General features: G+C 52.5%; 3 protein-coding genes across 3 annotated transcripts; 2 read left to right on the top strand and 1 right to left on the bottom strand.

The window, feature by feature from the left end:
- Positions 1-551: 551 nt before the first annotated feature.
- Positions 552-7,925, bottom strand: VOLCADRAFT_117801 (uncharacterized protein; the record flags this gene model as incomplete). Its single annotated transcript, XM_002951151.1, has 11 exons — positions 552-626; positions 848-907; positions 3,678-3,800; positions 4,202-4,316; positions 4,847-4,978; positions 5,365-5,395; positions 5,829-5,841; positions 6,533-6,656; positions 7,048-7,178; positions 7,698-7,836; positions 7,885-7,925. The coding sequence occupies 11 exons, from the start codon at positions 7,923-7,925 to the stop codon at positions 552-554; spliced, it is 984 nt and encodes a 327-aa protein (XP_002951197.1).
- Positions 7,926-8,382: 457 nt separating this feature from the next.
- Positions 8,383-11,130, top strand: invB (uncharacterized protein). Its single transcript, XM_002951234.1, has 4 exons — positions 8,383-8,954; positions 9,258-9,481; positions 9,847-9,864; positions 10,041-11,130. The coding sequence occupies exons 1-4, from the start codon at positions 8,492-8,494 to the stop codon at positions 10,380-10,382; spliced, it is 1,047 nt and encodes a 348-aa protein (XP_002951280.1). The 5' UTR covers positions 8,383-8,491; the 3' UTR covers positions 10,383-11,130.
- A 710-nt stretch (positions 11,131-11,840) lies between these two features.
- Positions 11,841-15,668, top strand: eif2Ab (eukaryotic translation initiation factor 2 alpha). Its single transcript, XM_002951233.1, has 7 exons — positions 11,841-12,123; positions 12,184-12,306; positions 12,408-12,478; positions 12,554-12,611; positions 13,419-13,622; positions 14,108-14,354; positions 14,673-15,668. The coding sequence occupies exons 1-7, from the start codon at positions 12,052-12,054 to the stop codon at positions 14,897-14,899; spliced, it is 1,002 nt and encodes a 333-aa protein (XP_002951279.1). The 5' UTR covers positions 11,841-12,051; the 3' UTR covers positions 14,900-15,668.
- The last annotated feature ends 2,273 nt before the right edge of the window (positions 15,669-17,941 follow it).

Here is a 17,941-nt window from a genome sequence, read left to right as displayed (position 1 = left end):
TGTATCACCTGGATTTGGCGCCATCTCGTCCCGCCCTGCCGGCTTGTTGGTAGTAGGCTTCCACAGAAGCGGGGCAGCCCCAGTGCAGGATGGTGCGGATGTTGGGCTTGTCGATACCCATACCTGTGGGTGTGAGGGTGAGGGTGAGGGTGAGGGTGAGGGTGAGGGTGAGGGGGGGAGAAAGATGAACCACGAACGAGTGAAGCTGCTGCCAGGGCAAGAGGGTGGGTTGGGGTTGAGGGGGGGTTGAGGGGGGTAAAGTGACCCGCGGGGGGTGGCCCGATCTGACCCACATCGCGTGGGGGAGAAGTGAAGTGCGCTCCGCCATCCCCAAGCAAGATGTTGATAACGTGAGACGGAGGAGAAAGTTGGATTCAAACTAAAGATCACGTTTTTTTTTAAATTTATTTTGCATCATATCATCAACATACATCAACACTTCAAGCTGTTTTTCTCGCTTTTAGTTTTATTTCCATTTTTACCCATCTTATACAATTTCACATCACCGCCGCCACTGTACGCGCACGGCTCAACTACTACCTAGCTGACCATCACGCGAAACACTTGCCGTACGCAACCGACGCGACGAGCACGTCCAAGTCGTCTCGCATGAACGCCGTGTGAGCCTGCGAGATGGCACGGTACAGTTGTACAGCAGGGAGTAGGTAACGTCCAACGTTCCCATCTGCAAGTGTGTATATATTCGCATGCGTGTGTACACGCCTGTGTGCGTATATTCCCTGTGGCCACGAAGGTCGATACGATTGATGATCAGTGATCGGTGATCGTTCAAGGTAATTCAATGAAATTTCCAATCAGCATTGAAGTCCCGAGATCGAATCCTGACCTCTCTGCGCTCCTTGGGCGTCATCTTGGCGTGGTACCTGCCCGCCCGTCCATTCAAAACCTGACCACACGAGGAAGCGATGGCAATCGCGGCATATCACAATTTTAGAGGCAGTAGAGTGGCTATGGTGTTTTGACCTTCGCAACAGCAACAGCAAGGCTAAGCCGTATGAGTTGAACAAAATCCTGATGACGGCAGGTGTGTTAAAGGTTTACAGTAAAACTAGAAGTACGGCGCTCAGGTAAGGCCCAGAGAGCCCGATGGCGTGCTGCTGGAATCCCCTGAGGCGTATTGAAGCGCGCTGTGTGCCGGAAACAAGCAGATGCGACGCTTTACTCGGGCTTTCTATGTGCAATTTCAGCTGTCGCTCGTACATCAGAGAAGGTAAACGGGGCATCGATAGCGACGGACAGAGGGATTAAGAGGGGGGGAATAAAGGGTTTTGGTTTCCCATGTTCTGGAGCCCTCCGGCAGCCCTCCGGCCTTTGAGAACCCCTGCTTCGCCTCTCGCAAACCGTAAGTTGACAATCCCGGCCAGCGCGTGCGTCCGTTGAGTTGTCGTGGCTCACTAGGCCTTACTGCGGGGTCAGCTGCCAGACAGCCTCCAGCTGCTATTCAACCTAGCTCCCCCTTTCCTCCGAAACGAACTGTAAGGAGAACTCACGGCGACCAGTACTTTCTCAGGCGATACATCGCAGCCTGCTCCCATTTTTCCAACCCCTAGGAAAATTTTGGGTTAAGGCTGCCGATCGGGAAGTGACTTTGCGTGCCGTACACCCGGCACAGTGTCGTGGCATATCTGTCAATTGACTCTTTCACCCATTGACGGTAAGCTTTTTGTGTAGTAAATTAGTACGCGCGGGCACTGATATAATTCCGTTTTCAACTTATTAAACGCTGAAGTATTGTATGCGAGGTGACATTTGTTCGGGCGCCTGTAAACAATCTTGGAAGGATTAGGATTCTTGTGTCTTATAGCAACGAGCCCTAGTATTCTAGTCACTGTTGCATTTTTGGCAGCGATGGCGAATCCCAGCGCTTGCCGATGTCGGCAGGTGAAGGGATTCAACATTTATTCTATTGTGCTTTCCTAACTCTTACGAAACAACATACTAGCTTTGCCACCGCTTCCCTTGGGCTGCGGAAGCAGTAGAAGGTTTGAGAATAGGCTTAGCCGGGTCTACTGCGTGCCGAAATATGTTTGCCAAGGTTCCTAGAGCTAGTTGGCACGCGGACAGAGAAAGTACCGTGGAGACAGAAAGTGCGAGGACCAGAGACTGTATTTTGGAAGATCCTGCTTAACCATGTCTTTAAGTGCTCATACCTTTCCCAAATGTTGCAGCGCATTGAGATCTATTCTATACAACGCCGCCTATACTGTTTGCGCTTTCGCAGCATTTATGCTAGCGACGCTCAGTTATGCATAGATGGGAAATGGTCGGGATGCGAAGGAAATCAGGCTCGCAGGATAGGAGGGGACAGCGGCAGTTAGGAGGGCACAATGGCCGCCAGGGGTTGCCAGGGGTCGCTAGAAGAGGTCAGGAGTCGCTAGGCAGGGACACAGGTCAATAGGTGGGGACAACGGTCGACCCCCGGGTGAGGCTCCGCCGTAACAAAATGTTCAACTCTACGCAATATTCCTTTCCAGTTTTTTTCCAAGGCTTTATTTCACATTTGCGCAAGCGTAAACTTTGAAAAGAGGTGCAGCGCACCTTAATGTTAATCCTAGGTTCTGCAAAATCTGAGCACGCACACTTTGAGCATGGGATCGACCTACAAAACAATTAGCAGACTCAGCTTCTGAGGTTTGCGTGTCCAGCAATGTCCATATTTGACCCAGAAAGGAAATTTAATCTCATTGTTATCCGTTTATCTATCGGACTCTACCAGTCCATGATGAGCTAGTCCTAGTGACGTCTTTACACAAATAATGTGTATAACAAAATATTTTTGAAGAGATTGCATTATTTGTATTAGGCTTTTTGGCAGGCGCAACGCGGCGCATGGTGGGCGGGGCATGGTGGTCATGCAAACTATCCGCTTTACTGGATTGCCACCTCCGCGCAGAAAACCTCCACAACGAAATTTTAGGACGTTCGCTTTAGCGCATGTGGATAAGAAGGTAAGCTGTAACAATGGGCTGACAATATTCCTGCTGCGCGGTGACGGAGAACTCGAAAATTTCCGAAGACCCCATAAAAATTCTCCTAAGCGAAAACCCCCCAAGCACCTTCGCCGCCGGTAAGGAAATCAGTTCCAGACTGAGGAAGGACGTGCGTGGCGGAAGAGTCGAAACGATAAAACGGCGTGCCCGACCTTGCAGCACGTGCTGACATAGTCAACGCAACGGCCAAAACGGCGAAACATGTGGCTTTCCAGAAACGAAGACTCAGCCCCAAAGAAGTCGCAAAATTGGCGGATAGCAGGAAAAAATTAACGCTCAACTTTTCTCCAATTCCATAACAATCAAACTAACAAACAAGCGAGGGCGCCCTCATTTTTTAGCATGCGCCATAACTACTTTATCGGATCCAAAAATAACGCCTTTGCTTCTCCGAACGCTTTAGCAGTTCTTTCAAACGGGCCTAAAGTATGATCCCATAATAAAAAAAGAGACACGTATTCATCAAAGCCAGCACGCGTTTCATTAGCCTTTAGGACCCTGTCCAACTCGCCCAGCGCCCACCCACCGACCCCACCGACCCCTGCCCGCCACTTTCCCCCCACTCGAAACTGCCCACCCAGCCCGAACCGCACCTAAAATTTCAACCTGTCTATTACCGAATCCGCCCACTTCCCCCTTCCCCTTTCTTCCTGACCGCGAACCTACCGTGGGTTGGTTAAGGTATGTCGCGATCTCGTCAACCTCCTTCGTAGTCAATGCGTAAATGAGCGTGGAGGGCACCTGCAATACGGCCAGCGCTAGCGGCTTACATCTCTTAACGCCGCCACGCTGCAGACCCAGTGGGATATCGTATATGTGATGTTTAAATGGCGTGGCTGCTTTCAACAGCCAGCATATGGCTATAACACATAACACGTAACTAGGTCCCGAAAATCCCGGCCGTCCTCTTCCTCTTTTTTCCTTTCCAGCTTCACGTTTGCCGCGACCTGTAGGGCGCCACAACCCCACTCTGCCGCAATGCTGCAGGGCACTTGACCACTTGCCACCACACCAAGGACACAACTCACGCCTCATGCCCAAGACACCCCAAACGCCCACATCTCCGAATGGCATCGCAGTTCTTTTTCCTACATAGACGTGGTTCCTAAAACACCCATCCTTCAACCACCACCTTTCTCTGACCCCAAAAAAGCCTCGCAACTGTCCCCCCGGCCCCCATTACCACCGACCTGGCCTCTGTTCCTCGCTGCTGCCTCCTTCAGCTCCGAAGCCGCCTCTGCCACGGAGGTCTTCTGTCGTACAGCGAAGTGCAAGTTGGTGCGCTCAAAGGACTCCACAAAGCGCCTGATCGGCGACTCACACGTGTTGGTTGTCGGTTGTCGGTTTTTAAGTATGAACATCAAGGAGAAGGGGAGTCGCAGCGGGTGGCACAACGCGGGTCTGGGTTTTGCCGCTTTATAGGGTTTTGTCAAAGTTTGACTTGCGCTTCCGTACATAGGGCCCTGGCTCGGGGAGCATTTGGTGGTGAACGAGCCAGAAAGGGTGGCCATAGAGAATGGACGAAAAACAGGAGGTTTATAGGAGCAGTGGCTGTGAAGACAACAGAGGAGAAAGAGAAGCGCGCTTTCCTTTCCTTCCGACTTATCAATCGTGACGCCCTTTGGCGTCCCCATGCCCTTGACGTGGTTACGTGTGCCGTAATAATGTAATAATTTTTCAATCGCTTACCCGCAAGCTCGCGTCTGGGAATCCCACGTACATGTGAACATACACATACACATACACACGCACATACACGCACGCATGCAAAAACCTTTTACACAAAGACACACGCACATACACACACGCGTCCCCCAGTCGTCCCCCTCACTCACCCCGCACCCCGGTGCATGCCCAGGTTCCGTACAATGTCCTCTCGTACACGGGGGGTGGCGGTAGCTGTGAGCGCGACGATAGGCACTCCAGGGAGGGCGTCCCGCAACGTACCGAGACGCCGGTAGTCAGGCCTTATATTCGGAAAGTTGAGGGACGAGGAGGGAAGCGGCCAAGCGGACTTTGACAGCAGCTGAAGCGCGAGCAGGAAGGATGGGGCAGGAGGAGGAGGCGGAACAAGGGCAATCACATGAACGGCCCCGATCTGAAAAGAACCCAAAATGCGTCAGCAAGACGATGCGGAGTTGACGAGGCGGGTAACGAGGTATGATTTTAACCCGAACGGCCGTGACGCAGAAGCGGAGTCGGGCCTTATGGCACGTGAGATGAAAATGGTGCAATTACGAGAAGACGGCGGGTCGCGGGTGAGGTGGGGGATAACGGACCGGCGAAGCAGCGTACATTTAAAAACGTGAGACATGAATACATTTAGACGTGAAACAGGCACGAGGCTTCTTACCGAAAGTCGTGGCCCCATTCACTCACGCAATCTGGACGGACCGTTTGGTGTTTGAAGGGAGTTTGTGGGGCGGAAGTGTGGGAGGGGGAGTGGGAGGGGGAGTGGGCGGGAGTGGGTGTGTGTGTGGCAGGGAGTTACGGGCGTGAGGGGTGTATGTGAAGAAGGGAAAATTGCGGGTTGCGCGGATAAACATATCCACATCATCAGCCCCATGAACTAGAACTAGAAGCGAGAGGTAAGACAGGCATGGGGCAAGGTTTTCGCTGTTGTTGTCTAGGAGTCCCGAGAGATCGACCGCTTAGCTAGGGGGCGGTTTGAGTTCACAATGGCAGAAAGTTCGAGAAACGGCGACTGGCGAGAACACCCCGTATAGAGATAAGCCGAGCCCCTACAGCTTCGCGCGACACCAGCAGGTCCATTCACCCCCGCTGACGTACAATCGTACACCGTACTGCCGTACTTACGAGCTTCGTCGATCTACGGGTGGCGGCGAGGCAGCAGTGACCACAGGGGAAAGGCGGTGAAGGGGCAGTCGGTTAGTCAGTTGGCCGTTGCGTTCGTTAACATCCTGTGGAGCAAGATCCGGATTGGATCCATATGGATTCAAAGCACAGTGCCGAGCACCTCTACCCAACACGCGCTCGTCCACACGCTTCACGTGACCCAAATGGGTCTCAATGAGTTTTGGAGGAAAAAAAGGCGCACACATGGTGGGAATGCTGGCACGTCAACATTGTACCGAAAAATAAAACCCTACCCCTCCATCATCCTCATAACACCCATCGCGACGCTTCCATAGCCGCTTCCAGTGCCGACAGACCCAGAGGTGTTCCTTACCTGTCGTAGCTGACACACTGTACGGCTCTACAAATACGCGCGAAGCGCAATACCACCAAGCATCTCGAGAGGCCTTTTCAGCGGCCAGCTACTACATTACCGCACAGCTCATCTACAAGTCCTCCTGCCCTCCTCGTGCGCTACCAAATAACACATGCTCTCGTCGTCACGATCGCGTGATCACAATCCGCGAACTCCGCGAAACATCACGTGTCGTTTTAACACCCGTGCCTCGATTTCCTAGTTCCGAGCGCCCTGGCGAGTGCTCAACCAGCTCCAGAACCCCGCCTTGATTCCCTTGCCACATAGCATAGCCTGACTCAAAACTCACCGCTACCAGTGCAATACCTCGCCGCTTGTGTAGCGACGCCAAGGCGGGTCCAGAGCTGGTCGCCAGCTCCGGCGTGAGATACAGGAATTGGTATTTACCAGTCCAGGCGTCGTCCTTGACTTGCCTGGCGCGACGAACGGGGATCGAACGGGGGTTTTCCCCGGAACGCTGAGTCGGCCGCGCGCGGCGGAAAGCCCTCCCAGGGTATCACTGTATCACTCCATTGAAGACTATTAAAGGCTACATCGCATAGACAAATATTTCTGAGAGACACACTCACACTCTCACACAAATCACAATCACACAAGCTTACGTAAAACAGGTCAAACTATGCATTTTTTGATTTTTTTTTCGTTCCAGCTTGCAACCCAAATTTGTGGATTCGTGCCTTCGCAAGACCCGCATGTTTTCCTTCTCACATTCCCTCGGGGGCCAAGCAACCCAACCATGTCCGGCTTCTGTTTCCCAAGGCCCCCATTGTGCCAACCGGATCATTCATCCATTCATTCATTCACCTGCTGTTCTGTGCGCTGCCAAGAAACGCAGCGGAAAGGCGTCGGGCGTTGAGTGCGGCCACTTGATCCTCCATCAGACTGATCAGCGGTGACACAACGATACAGACGCGATCCAGAACCAGCGGCGGGATCTAGAAGCCAGGGATACCGACACGCAGGGAATACAGCAAGACTTGAGTACGAAAGGGAAGGGCCGCCCGCACAAGGCTAGCGAGCATTACTCGAAGTGGGTTTGCTGGCTTTTGTCCCCTTTCCTACACGCATTGGGTTTGCTGGCTTTTGTCTTTCCTTCTTGCTTCACGCCTGCGCGTTCTTCCCAGCTCAGCTTAGCTGTGGCACAAAGCATGGACGGAACGTGGTCATGATGGTTTGATGAAGGAATGCGGACACGCGGAGTTGTGCAGGATTGAAGGGAAGGGACTGCGGAGACCAGAATCCGAGCCACGGGCTACGGAGACCAGGATCAGAACGACAAAAATTAAGATGCAAATTGGACTGCCAGAGCGAGGGAAAAGTAAAGAGCACAGGAACATGCCGCGCGCCGCGACCCAAGCTTCCCCAGCTTTCGGTTTTACATATATGCCAAGGAGCTCTTACTTGAGCGTGGAGGCTGCAGTGCAGTGGACTGCGCGAAAGGCGGTGCAGATTACCTGGTAGCAGATGCTTTTCCCTCCGCCCGTCGGCATGACCACAAGGCAGTCGTTCCCTTCAAGAATGTTGTTGATGACCTGTTCTTGGCAGAAGCGAAATTGAGAGTAGCCCCAGTACTCTTCCAAAATGTCTAAGGGTCTGCGACAGGTGGCTGGCGTGGGTGCTGGGGCAGCGGCGGGGGTTGACCGTGCGCTTGGGAAATATGCCGTGAGCGGCTCTTGGTGCATGGTTAAAAATGGGAGTGCCTGATTAATGCGTTGAAATGAAAATCGCTTGATTGATGCGGTCACTCCAAAAATGGCCACCGCACTGCTATGTCGAAATAAGGCTCAGCTCGCGCAAAACCCGTTCCTGAGGCGTTGGCCACGATATGACCCAGCTCGATATTCAAGCATGGCGCAAAGTGGATGGATACATGATTGGCTCTTTCTTGTTAAGCTTCTCTTGCATCGCGCCAAAATACAGCCAGAAAGCTCGTGCAAAGAGCTATGCTTTCACACACAGGATTAGTCCAGCATGTGGATTCCGCGTTACTGCGGCCAACCTTGCATACGTACATCTGTACAGTTCAGAGCAAATCAAACAAGAACACACTGACTGACTAACTGCAATTTTAACGGTTTGTACGGAACAGGCGAAGTTGTAATTGATGTGAAAAGATATGCCCAGAGCGCCAAAGAGCATTCCAATTATAATTAACGTGCTAATGTGTTGATTTCTGGCAGATTCTAGTCTAGGTTCTGGTCAAAGCCCAGCGTAGCCCTTCGGGGCAGCCCCTTTTCCTTGTCGTCGCATGTGGGGTTTGCGTCGGACTTACAACAAATCATCCGCCATGTCAAACCAAAATGATGAGGAGGCTCAGCCGCTGGTCGCGCAACAGCAAAAGCCGATCGCGGCAACACCGCCGGTGCAACCAAAATTGACATGCGGTCTGCCAAGTGTACTCGTGGCGGGCCTTTGCTACTGCTGTGCGTCCGGCTCCATGGTCCTCCTGAACAAGCACGCGCTGGCTTCTTTTGGGTTTACGGCGCCCACAGCCCTATTGTGCTTTCAGTGCCTCCTCGCAGCGACGCTGGTTAAGTCTTGCGAATTATTTGGCTTGGTCAAGCTGCAACCTCTTAGGAAAGATCTTGTGATGGTTTGGTTCCCGGTGAACCTTATCTTTGTGGGCATGATCGGCACCAGCTTCTATGCGCTAAAGGAGGTCGGAGTTGGCATGGTGACCGTCTGGAAAAACCTAAGCAATGTTGTGACAGGTACGTTTCCTGGTATGACAGGTGTGTTTCCTGGCTAGACTTCAGGACATTGGACGTAGTTTGCAGTGCAAATGCTGGAATAAGTCCTGCCTGAGTGGGTTTCAGGCCGGAACCTTGTTAATATCAATAATTTGACGATTTGTGGCTGCCATAGCTATTATGAACGGGCAACTTTGCAATCTTACTTGTTCGACAGCTTTCGAGGGATGTCTCTGCAACGTGTTCTCAGACCCAGACAGAACCGTTTCCCCTCGTTCGTTCTACGTGACCACCATTCTTACTGCTCCCTTTCCACGCTTGCAGCAATGGGGGACGTCTTTATCTACAAACGGACATTCTCATGGCAGGTCTGGGGTTGCCTAGGACTTATGCTGGTGTCGGCCGTTGCTGGCGCCTCAACGGATGCCCGGTTCACGTGGAGTGGGTACTCCTGGCAAATGGCTAACTGCGTCTTCACGTCAGCATACGCACTCTACCTTCGCAGCGTAATGGACAAAGTGGCGGAGCATACAACTAACAAGCAGAAGGTAGGGGGACTTTCGTCTGTAAAAAGGAACGTAGGGTTGCGCCCACCGCGCTGCAACGCTGTTGCATCGGATTCGTTGTTCCTGTATTTATTCAATTTATCTAGATGTCCGCCCTCTTTAAATATGCACAAAGCTTGTTGTGATGCCGGATTTGCTACATGTCGTGACCATACGCGTGTCTTTAGTAATTGCGTATGGCAAGATTCCGTGGTAGATGACGTTGCAACCTGACACAGCAGCAGCATGCTCACCCTTGAGCTTTAGGTCGTCCACCCTTAAACATCCTGTGCCCACCCCGCTGCCCGTCGCATTCGTTTTGTATTTGATTCACCTGGGCAACCCCTCCTCGGCTACATCATGCACAGATGGACGAGTTCAGCATGGTGAGCCATGGGTGTGATCAATTTTGAAAGGAGGCGTTTTGTAATGGGAAAGCTTGGGACTGTGATAGTTGGCCGTTGCCTGCGCTGCATTACGTTATTCCGCTTGAGTTGACGTAACGCTGCTAACCTTGTTCGTCTCGCCGTGCTCATCTGTGCGATCTTGGCATACTTCGCAGGTGTACTACAATAACTTGCTGTCTGTGCCGCCGATCCTTTTGATGATGTGGTACTTTGGAGAGTTCAAGGGGCTCCTGGAGCAGGAGGCCCTTCGTAACTCAGCATTCCTTTTGGTTTCTGCTCTCGGCGGCATCATTGGCTTCGCAATCTCCTTCAGTAGCCTGTGGTATCTCTCGCAGACAACAGCGACGATCTACAGTCTTGTGGGCGCGCTGAACAAGATTCCGGTTGCAATTGTCGGTCTCTTGGCCTTTGCCGAACCAACCAACCCAAAGAATCTTACCAGCATTGTTATCGGACTTGGAGCTGGTGTCCTTTTCACCCAGGTCAAGAGCAAATAGCGGCTTGATGAGGGATTTTAACCAACGGGGTTGGGGGGAGAAAATACGTTACGCTCTTGCAGGAGTTGGGCTGTTGGCTGAGAAAGCACGGTTATGCATCTGATATCCGATGATGATCTAGTCATGCTGCCTAGACCGGACTGCTGTGCAGGGCATAACGGAATTGCGGGCGTGTCAGGGACCCCGTATACGGGCCTCTAGCGGGCAGGGGACTTTTTTGCTGCAGTGTTGGGGGGTAGAGCTCGCATGAGCATGTGCGTGCGTTGATTTATGTGGGTTGGGTATTTGTAAACACCGTAGGACGTTCACTAACAATAGGATGCAGCAGGCAATCTCAGCTGTCCATTTGGGTCCATTTCCCCACCTGGAGGTGACCGTGACAGGCGGCTCGTGGGTTGCCACGATGCATGAACTTGGAACTTTTCGGGACGGAGATGTGCGCGTTTGACGGGTCATTGCTTTTTAATGGCATATTCTTGTTTCGGGCTTCCTATGATTGAAGACTGCAACCAGTCTCATAGCAGTCGTAATTCGTAATGAGCGCATTGAGTGGACAACATGATTGTTTTACGCGGAGGGCACTGGCCCGTGGGTAATAGCCAGCGACAAGCTGAAGGGTGTGCGCTGCGCTGATCCATACTGGCCCTGCTGGAAGTGTCCTTCTAGCGACAGCAGTGTTTGAAAAGCGGGTTCAGCTGTTTGCTAATGTTTTGAGAGGCCATACCTCATGTAAAGACCACTATATCTACAATCCTACATTCTGGCACGCAGGGAGCGTATAGCACTCGCTAAGGGAAGCTGAAAACAGGAACGACGCAAGGCGGGCTTATCAGGAATACTTAACGACTGCGGATGGGGAAGAGCTAGCCTCGTTGTCTTCATCTAGTTTTCATACACATGCCGATGTCTGTCTGTGTGTCTGTTACATGGTTGGGGGTGCGTGACCCCATACCTGTAAGACTACTACCCATACGAGCCGAAGGCCCAATGGCAGTACTACAACGCCTAAAAGCCAAGGAAAACACCGCACATCAGCCCAAACTAGCGTCCAAAGGGGGTAATTGAGTTTCGGTGAGCCCACATACGTTCCAACATCCTCGCAAGACGTGCGGGTTCCCATTTCATGGCCTCCAACATGCTCTGTTGATGATCGAATCCCTCTTCAGCACGAATATCATTATAGGCTGGGCATTCCAATAACACGTGTTTTCCATCCTCGATTCGGCTATTAGTACCACAACAGTGGCAGAACCGCTGCCCCCTGGGGAAATGGTACTTGCCCCTTCGTGCTCTGTTTGCCTCCAAAGCCCAGCAACATAAACGAAACTGCATTAGCTTACGATGTGCTAAACGAGAAATGCCGATGTGGTTTGGAAGCTGAAAGACGTACACGCCCCTCCCGATCGTCTTTCCCCACACCAACTTTTAAAAAAGCTGGGCGTGGGTTATACATGGTATAGGAAGAGTGCTTCCGTACGTGCTGTACACGGGTCCAGGTTATGCACCTGATCTGCACCGAGAAAACGTTCTCTTAAATGTGACTGTCTCTGTTTGCAACAGGGAATTGAAAATCTTGCTGAATTCGACCCCATACTTTAAGAGTTCCATTGCGGCGGGTACAATTGAAGCTTAGCTTTAGCCTTAGCACTCAACAACAAGGCTACAAAACATGGCTCAGCATCAGGATTGTCGCATGTATGAAGCCAAATATCCTGAGGTCGACGATGTAGTAATGGTGCAGGTAGGCAGGCGCCAAAAAAGCGATCTTTGGACTACCTGAACAGAATGCTTCGACATGTAGGTAAAATTGATAGCGGAGATGGGCGCGTACGTGTCTTTGCTGGAGTACAATGGGATTGAGGGAATGATCCTGTTATCGGAACTCTCGCGACGTCGCATCCGCTCGATCACAAAGCTTATTAAGGTGACATATCTGGGAGTCATATTGCTTCAATGGGGATGATTCCGAATTAGACGCGGGTCGTGGCGGCTGGTATGGTATGATAAGCTCTCTGTCCTTGACAGGTTGGCCGGCAAGAACCTGTGATGGTTCTTCGTGTGGATAAAGAGAAGGGGTACATCGATCTGTCAAAAAGGTAGGCTTTACCCTAACTGCCGTGATTTTTGACACGCTGACTAGCTGGCACTCAGGTATGCGCCTTCCACGCCAGGCGTGTGTCACCTGAGGACGTGCAAAAGTGCGAGGAAAGATACAACAAGTCCAAACTGGTGGGTCCAGATTGTCAGTGTGCGCTGGTGGGGAGGAAGGGATGGGGTTGGGGCCGCGTGAAGTGTGGTTAAGGCGAACTGGCCAAAGCACGTTGCCTGGTTGTGCCTCAGCACAGCTGAACCAGTGGAGGGGCAGCAATGCAACAGCGATCGGGCGTAACCTTCCTGGGAGCTTGCGGAGCGCTGACTTGTCCCAACGTCAGTGGTGATGATGCGCGCTGCGAGCAATAGTCGGCATGGCGACGTGTTTGCTTGCTGAAGACCAACAGGAAAATCTGGCGATTGGGACCAGCAATCTTGGGGGAACCGGGTAAACTGGCCGCCTGCTACCTTCAGCGGCGCTTTGCTGAATTGGCCAGCCAACCCAGCTGCCCGTTCGACAGGGACAGAGCTGACACCGTACTTCGCCGCACGGCTGTGTTGATGGCAGCAGAGCTCCCTTTGGACGGATGGTGGCTCAAGGCGTTTGGAATGAATGGCGGCCTTACAGCAGCCACCGCGGCGCCCCGGCTGCTGCGCGTCGGCCTCTTGTTTCCCCATCGTCAACAGGAATCATGGGGCGCCTGCGCTGATTGGACTTCGTGCGCAGATGAACGTAGCTGTTACCCTTGCACTTCTATCGCGCCTTTCGCACCTACCCTTGCCTCTGCGGTATACAGCCATTCCGGTCGTTTCGGCGTTTCCTCTGCCAATTGCGTCATGCATAAGGTTCTGAATCCATATAGCCAATCTGTACATTGTTTTTGTGGATCCGCCATTATCATGGGATATTCATTTCTCCTCGACGGTTGCCACTTCCTCCTCTAGGTGCACTCCATCATGCGCCACGTGGCGGAGACGACAGGGCAAGATTTGGAGGCGCTGTACGATAATATTGCCTGGCCGCTGTACCGCATGCACGGGCACGCATTTGATGCATTTAAGACGATGGTGTCGGACGAGGGTGACGCGATCTTCAAGCGGCTGGAGGAGGAGAAGGGCGCCACAGCGGCGGCGCTGCTGTCGCCTGAGGTGCGCGGAAATGCGTGAGGCGCTTTGGCCCCTGTAGTGATGTTTGTTACAGGTTTTTGGACGATGGGATTTCAAAGGAGTCCTATATCTGGCTCGTTTGCAACAGCATCATGTTAAAGCACTCTTGGCGCCAAGAACGGATTTATTTTACATAGTAGAACGGTGTTGCAGGTTGATGGCAAACAGTGTTGTTGCATGCAGTAAATATGCGATGGATGACTCTTTGCATGTGCATTACATTTCTGGGGAACGAACCTTTTGTGCTTGACTTGTTCCAACATCCCACCCCAATCCTCACCCCATGCGCCTAGCTTTGTGCCCAGGACAGTTTTAGGATGCATCCGGGCTGGGTATCCTAGCAGGCTGTTGGGATTGAACCCCTTACACGGGGCTGTGCCGTATCAGGCATTTACCATTTCCAATATGGCTTTCAAACTTCTGATTCCTTTTCCTTGATGTGCACACACGCTCGTGGGGTACTTCAGGTTCGCGAGGCGCTGCTTAAGAACATCAAGCGCCGCATGACTCCTCAGCCACTCAAAATCCGCGCGGACGTTGAGATGACATGTTTCACGTACGATGGCATCGAGCATATTAAGGTGGCCATCCGCGCGGCCGAGGCGCAGAGCACGGAGGAGTGCCCCGTTAAGATGAAGCTCGTCGCGCCGCCGCTCTACGTGCTCACCACGCAAACATTGGACAAGAACAAGGGCATTGAAGTCTTAACGGCAGGTGGGTGGTGCCGAGGAGGGGGTTCATCCTTGCCGGGCCGGTGGGATGGCTGTTGGCCGTTCAGGCTGGAGGGAATGTGCTGGAGGAGGGCTACAGCCGCAGTGGTGATTGGTAAATTAAAGCCTTTGCACTCTCTTGAATGACGGATTTGAATGAGAGAGCGGCACAGGTGCAATGCCCGTGATCCCTGGCATGCGCCTTATCCGCATGCTTGCGGGTGCATTGGTGCCTTGCACAAATTTGAAGTTCTTAACAACCAGTCACCACCACCCCACACCTATACCAACCCATCGGACGTCGTGCGTATCAACCAACCAGCCTGCGAGGCATGCCAGAAGTCGATCGAGTCCAACCGTGGCAAGCTGGTGGTTAAGGAGGCGGCTCGCGCAGTCAGCGAGCGCGACGACCGGCTGCTCAGTGAGAAAATGGAGCAACTGGAGGCGGCCAATGCAGAGGTGGACGGCGACGACGAGAGTGAGGAGGAGGAGGACGTGGGCATGGGCGACATCGACGTTGAGGCTGGGCCCGCATTTGTGGCGGTGTAATCGAGATTCACCTAAGCGCTTTTGCTGCTGTGAAGGTGCAGGGGGTTTTGCAAGCGCATGGGCCGCAGGCACAGGGTTGCTGAAGGCAGGTGCTGGCGCGGGCGCGGGTGCAGCAGCCGTCCCAGGTTTTCAGCCATGCACCATATTCGTGGAACGTAGCTTTTGCGGCTGGAAGACATCAGGGCGATGGGACTTGCATGGCGGGCCTGTGGGTCCGTTGATATGATGATGAGCCTGGGCCGACGTAGCGTTTTGGAGAAGGTCAAGGCGGTGACTGGTCAAGGTATCTGCCGGTAAGGCAGAACTGGCGCTGGAGCTTTTGAAGCCAGTCCTTAGATGCCATATGAACCGGAAGCATGTGTAGTGTGCAGGAGTGCGCGGCCTGGCTGGCTGGCTTCATTTGACACTGATGCGTGTGCAACCCTTCAAACCTTGACTTCGTGAGGCTTGATGCGCTCTTGCTACGGATAGGAGGGAAGGGATAACGGGCAAGGCAAAATCTTCATGGGATCTGTGTTTGGGCGACCTTCGGGATGGAACAAGATACCGACCGGCGGGTCGGCCCTTCTGGCAAAGTCTCTTTTTTTCGCGGAGGTCGCGCACATATGGGAGGGAACAAGTTAAAAGGGCGACGGGCGGAGCGGTCTGCCTAGGAGGTGGCTGATGGGCCCGAGGTAGACGGGTAAGAGGATCCAGTGTAATGGGAGGCCGGCACAGGCCTTATGGGTTAGTGAGGAAATGGGCCGTCTGGTGTAGGACCTGAATTTGGCTTCCTCCATGACTTTTAGGCTGGGTTCCGTAGTTTACCGCAGAAAAGACGAGCGAACAGCCCCATTCCTAGCTACTACTGCACCAACCAAGCTAGCTTTGGCGCACCATTGAGGTCTGGGCCGTACATTCATTTCTAAACCTAACGGCTGCTACATTAGCGTTAAGCCAAAGTACCCCGGCCTGCCGCCTGCAAATTGTACCACCGTAGCCGACGTTACTCTGGAACAGCGCTCCCCGCATTCAACAGACGCGTGGAACCCAGGGCTCACGCACAGTTCGCCGAGGAATGGCAACTATGCGACACAAGCAGGCTGCGCTCATACACAGGCGAGGCTATGAATTGCGCCGCTGTCGGCGCTTGTGTTTTTGCTGTGTATTGGTTTGGCACAATAAAACTCAGCCATGGCACGGAACCCTATCACGTATATACCTTTCTGGAGCGGGACCTAAATCTTCAAGGTGCCGCATGTGTGCTTGCTTCAAGCTGATCAGTTGCTGATTTTGCGGGTGTGCAGAGTACTGCCAGTACTAATCAGGGAAGTCTCCTGTGGTACTAATGGCGCAAGTGGTATCACCGGTGAATCCTTGTGGACCCGTTCACCTTCCCCAAGCCAGGCTCGCGGGTGGCATTTGCATAGACAAAGATCACGATGAAACAACTAGACTGTTGTGCTTCTGCTGCTGTGCCAACGGCACGTCCTCATGCCCATCTCACACCCCTTACCTTTTTGCTGAAATTGTGTCAGCGACGTGCATTAGTCAAAGCATGAAATGCGTGCAGGTGTTGCCATGTACAGCCATGTACATCGCCAGCAAAAATGTGCAATGTTTGCTGCTATATGTGCAAAAGCTCCAAAACAAAGATTAAGTTGGAAGTTGAAAAAAAACCGCAAAACCCACAAATCCCTCATGCCATTTTTGAGTTTTTATTCGCAGAACATCCATCCATATTGTTAATACCATTTGTAATGTGGCAGTCAGACTGTCGGAATGCCGTTTGGTGGCTGGATTAGCGCTTTTCTCAGCCGCACCTGCTGTGCATGCATCCTTTAGGCAGCGGGCAGCTAGACACCGCTGCCCATTCACAGCTATCAAAAGTACAGCAAATCTTTGAGGCACCGCCCATAACGAGTATCCATATGTAAGGTGTTTAAAAAGGATGCTTTCGCATGAGCTGACTCGAATCTTTGATAGTGAAGGGGGAAACACATGTTTTTACTTCAAATCGTTGCAAGTACGGAGAACGTACTATGCCATCTAGGACATGAGAGTGGCAATCGTTGTTGAAACGGAAGAGAATGCCGTCCTGTCAGGAGGACGGCTGCATCCTACCTTCATGCCACCATGCAGCCCCGTCAGCACGCAATTCAGCTTGTTGTCAAATCTGTAGATTTATTCAGATGCGCACATGGCTAAAGGTAGACAGGAAGCGCGAGCTGCCTGGCACGAACCCCGGATATTGTTAGCGTAAATACAAGCATATCGTAGGTCCTAAAGCGTCATGTAATGTTGATATCTCGTCCAGAACTCCTGCATATCGTAGTTTGGCGGGATACCTGTACTGGTTCTGGAGCGGACTTCCGAGATACACTTTGTATTTATGGCAGGGTCTTGCCTTTTATCCTCGCTCTAATCCCAGACCTATGTAACGTATAACGAGGTGATCGCTCTGTATTCGCTGCTTAGTTAACAGGTTATGAGCCCCGCGCAAGGATAGTGTCGCGGTCTGCCGGAACCAGCCAACTGCGGGATTGCAGTCTCAGGATAAGAGCGGCTCTGGTACATTTGAGCCTGGCTGCAGGCAGGGAGGCTACATACAGCCGGATTTGCGAAATGGCCGAACAATCGAAGCGGGTCCCGAAGTTGGAGTCGATCGCCGACTACCCGCAATGGGAGCCGAGGGCAAGAAATGCCCTGATTCTGGATGGTTATTGGGATGTAGTCAACTCTGCTCCTATTACCTCTGTCGAGAAAGGTTTAATGGCGAAGGCCGCGCTGATCATGATGGTCGGCGACAAGTTCCTTCAGGAGATTGATCAGTGCGCGACATCAGCTGCTGGATGGGCATATCTGAAGAAGATCCACAGCGAGAATCAGAAAGGGCACCAGCTACTCTACGACGCACAAATACGCAGCCTCAAGAAGGGTAACGATGAGCGCGTCGAGGATTACGTTAAGCGCACCATTCAGCTGCGTACCAAGCTCAAGGATTCGGGTTTCGACTACCCGGAGAACATCACTGTCAAGCTTATGCTAGACGGCCGCCGCCGA

Source organism: Volvox carteri, assembly GCF_000143455.1.
Source record: "Volvox carteri f. nagariensis unplaced genomic scaffold VOLCAscaffold_22, whole genome shotgun sequence".
Lineage (NCBI taxonomy): Eukaryota > Viridiplantae > Chlorophyta > Chlorophyceae > Chlamydomonadales > Volvocaceae > Volvox > Volvox carteri.
This window is presented reverse-complemented; position numbering and strand designations above follow the sequence as displayed.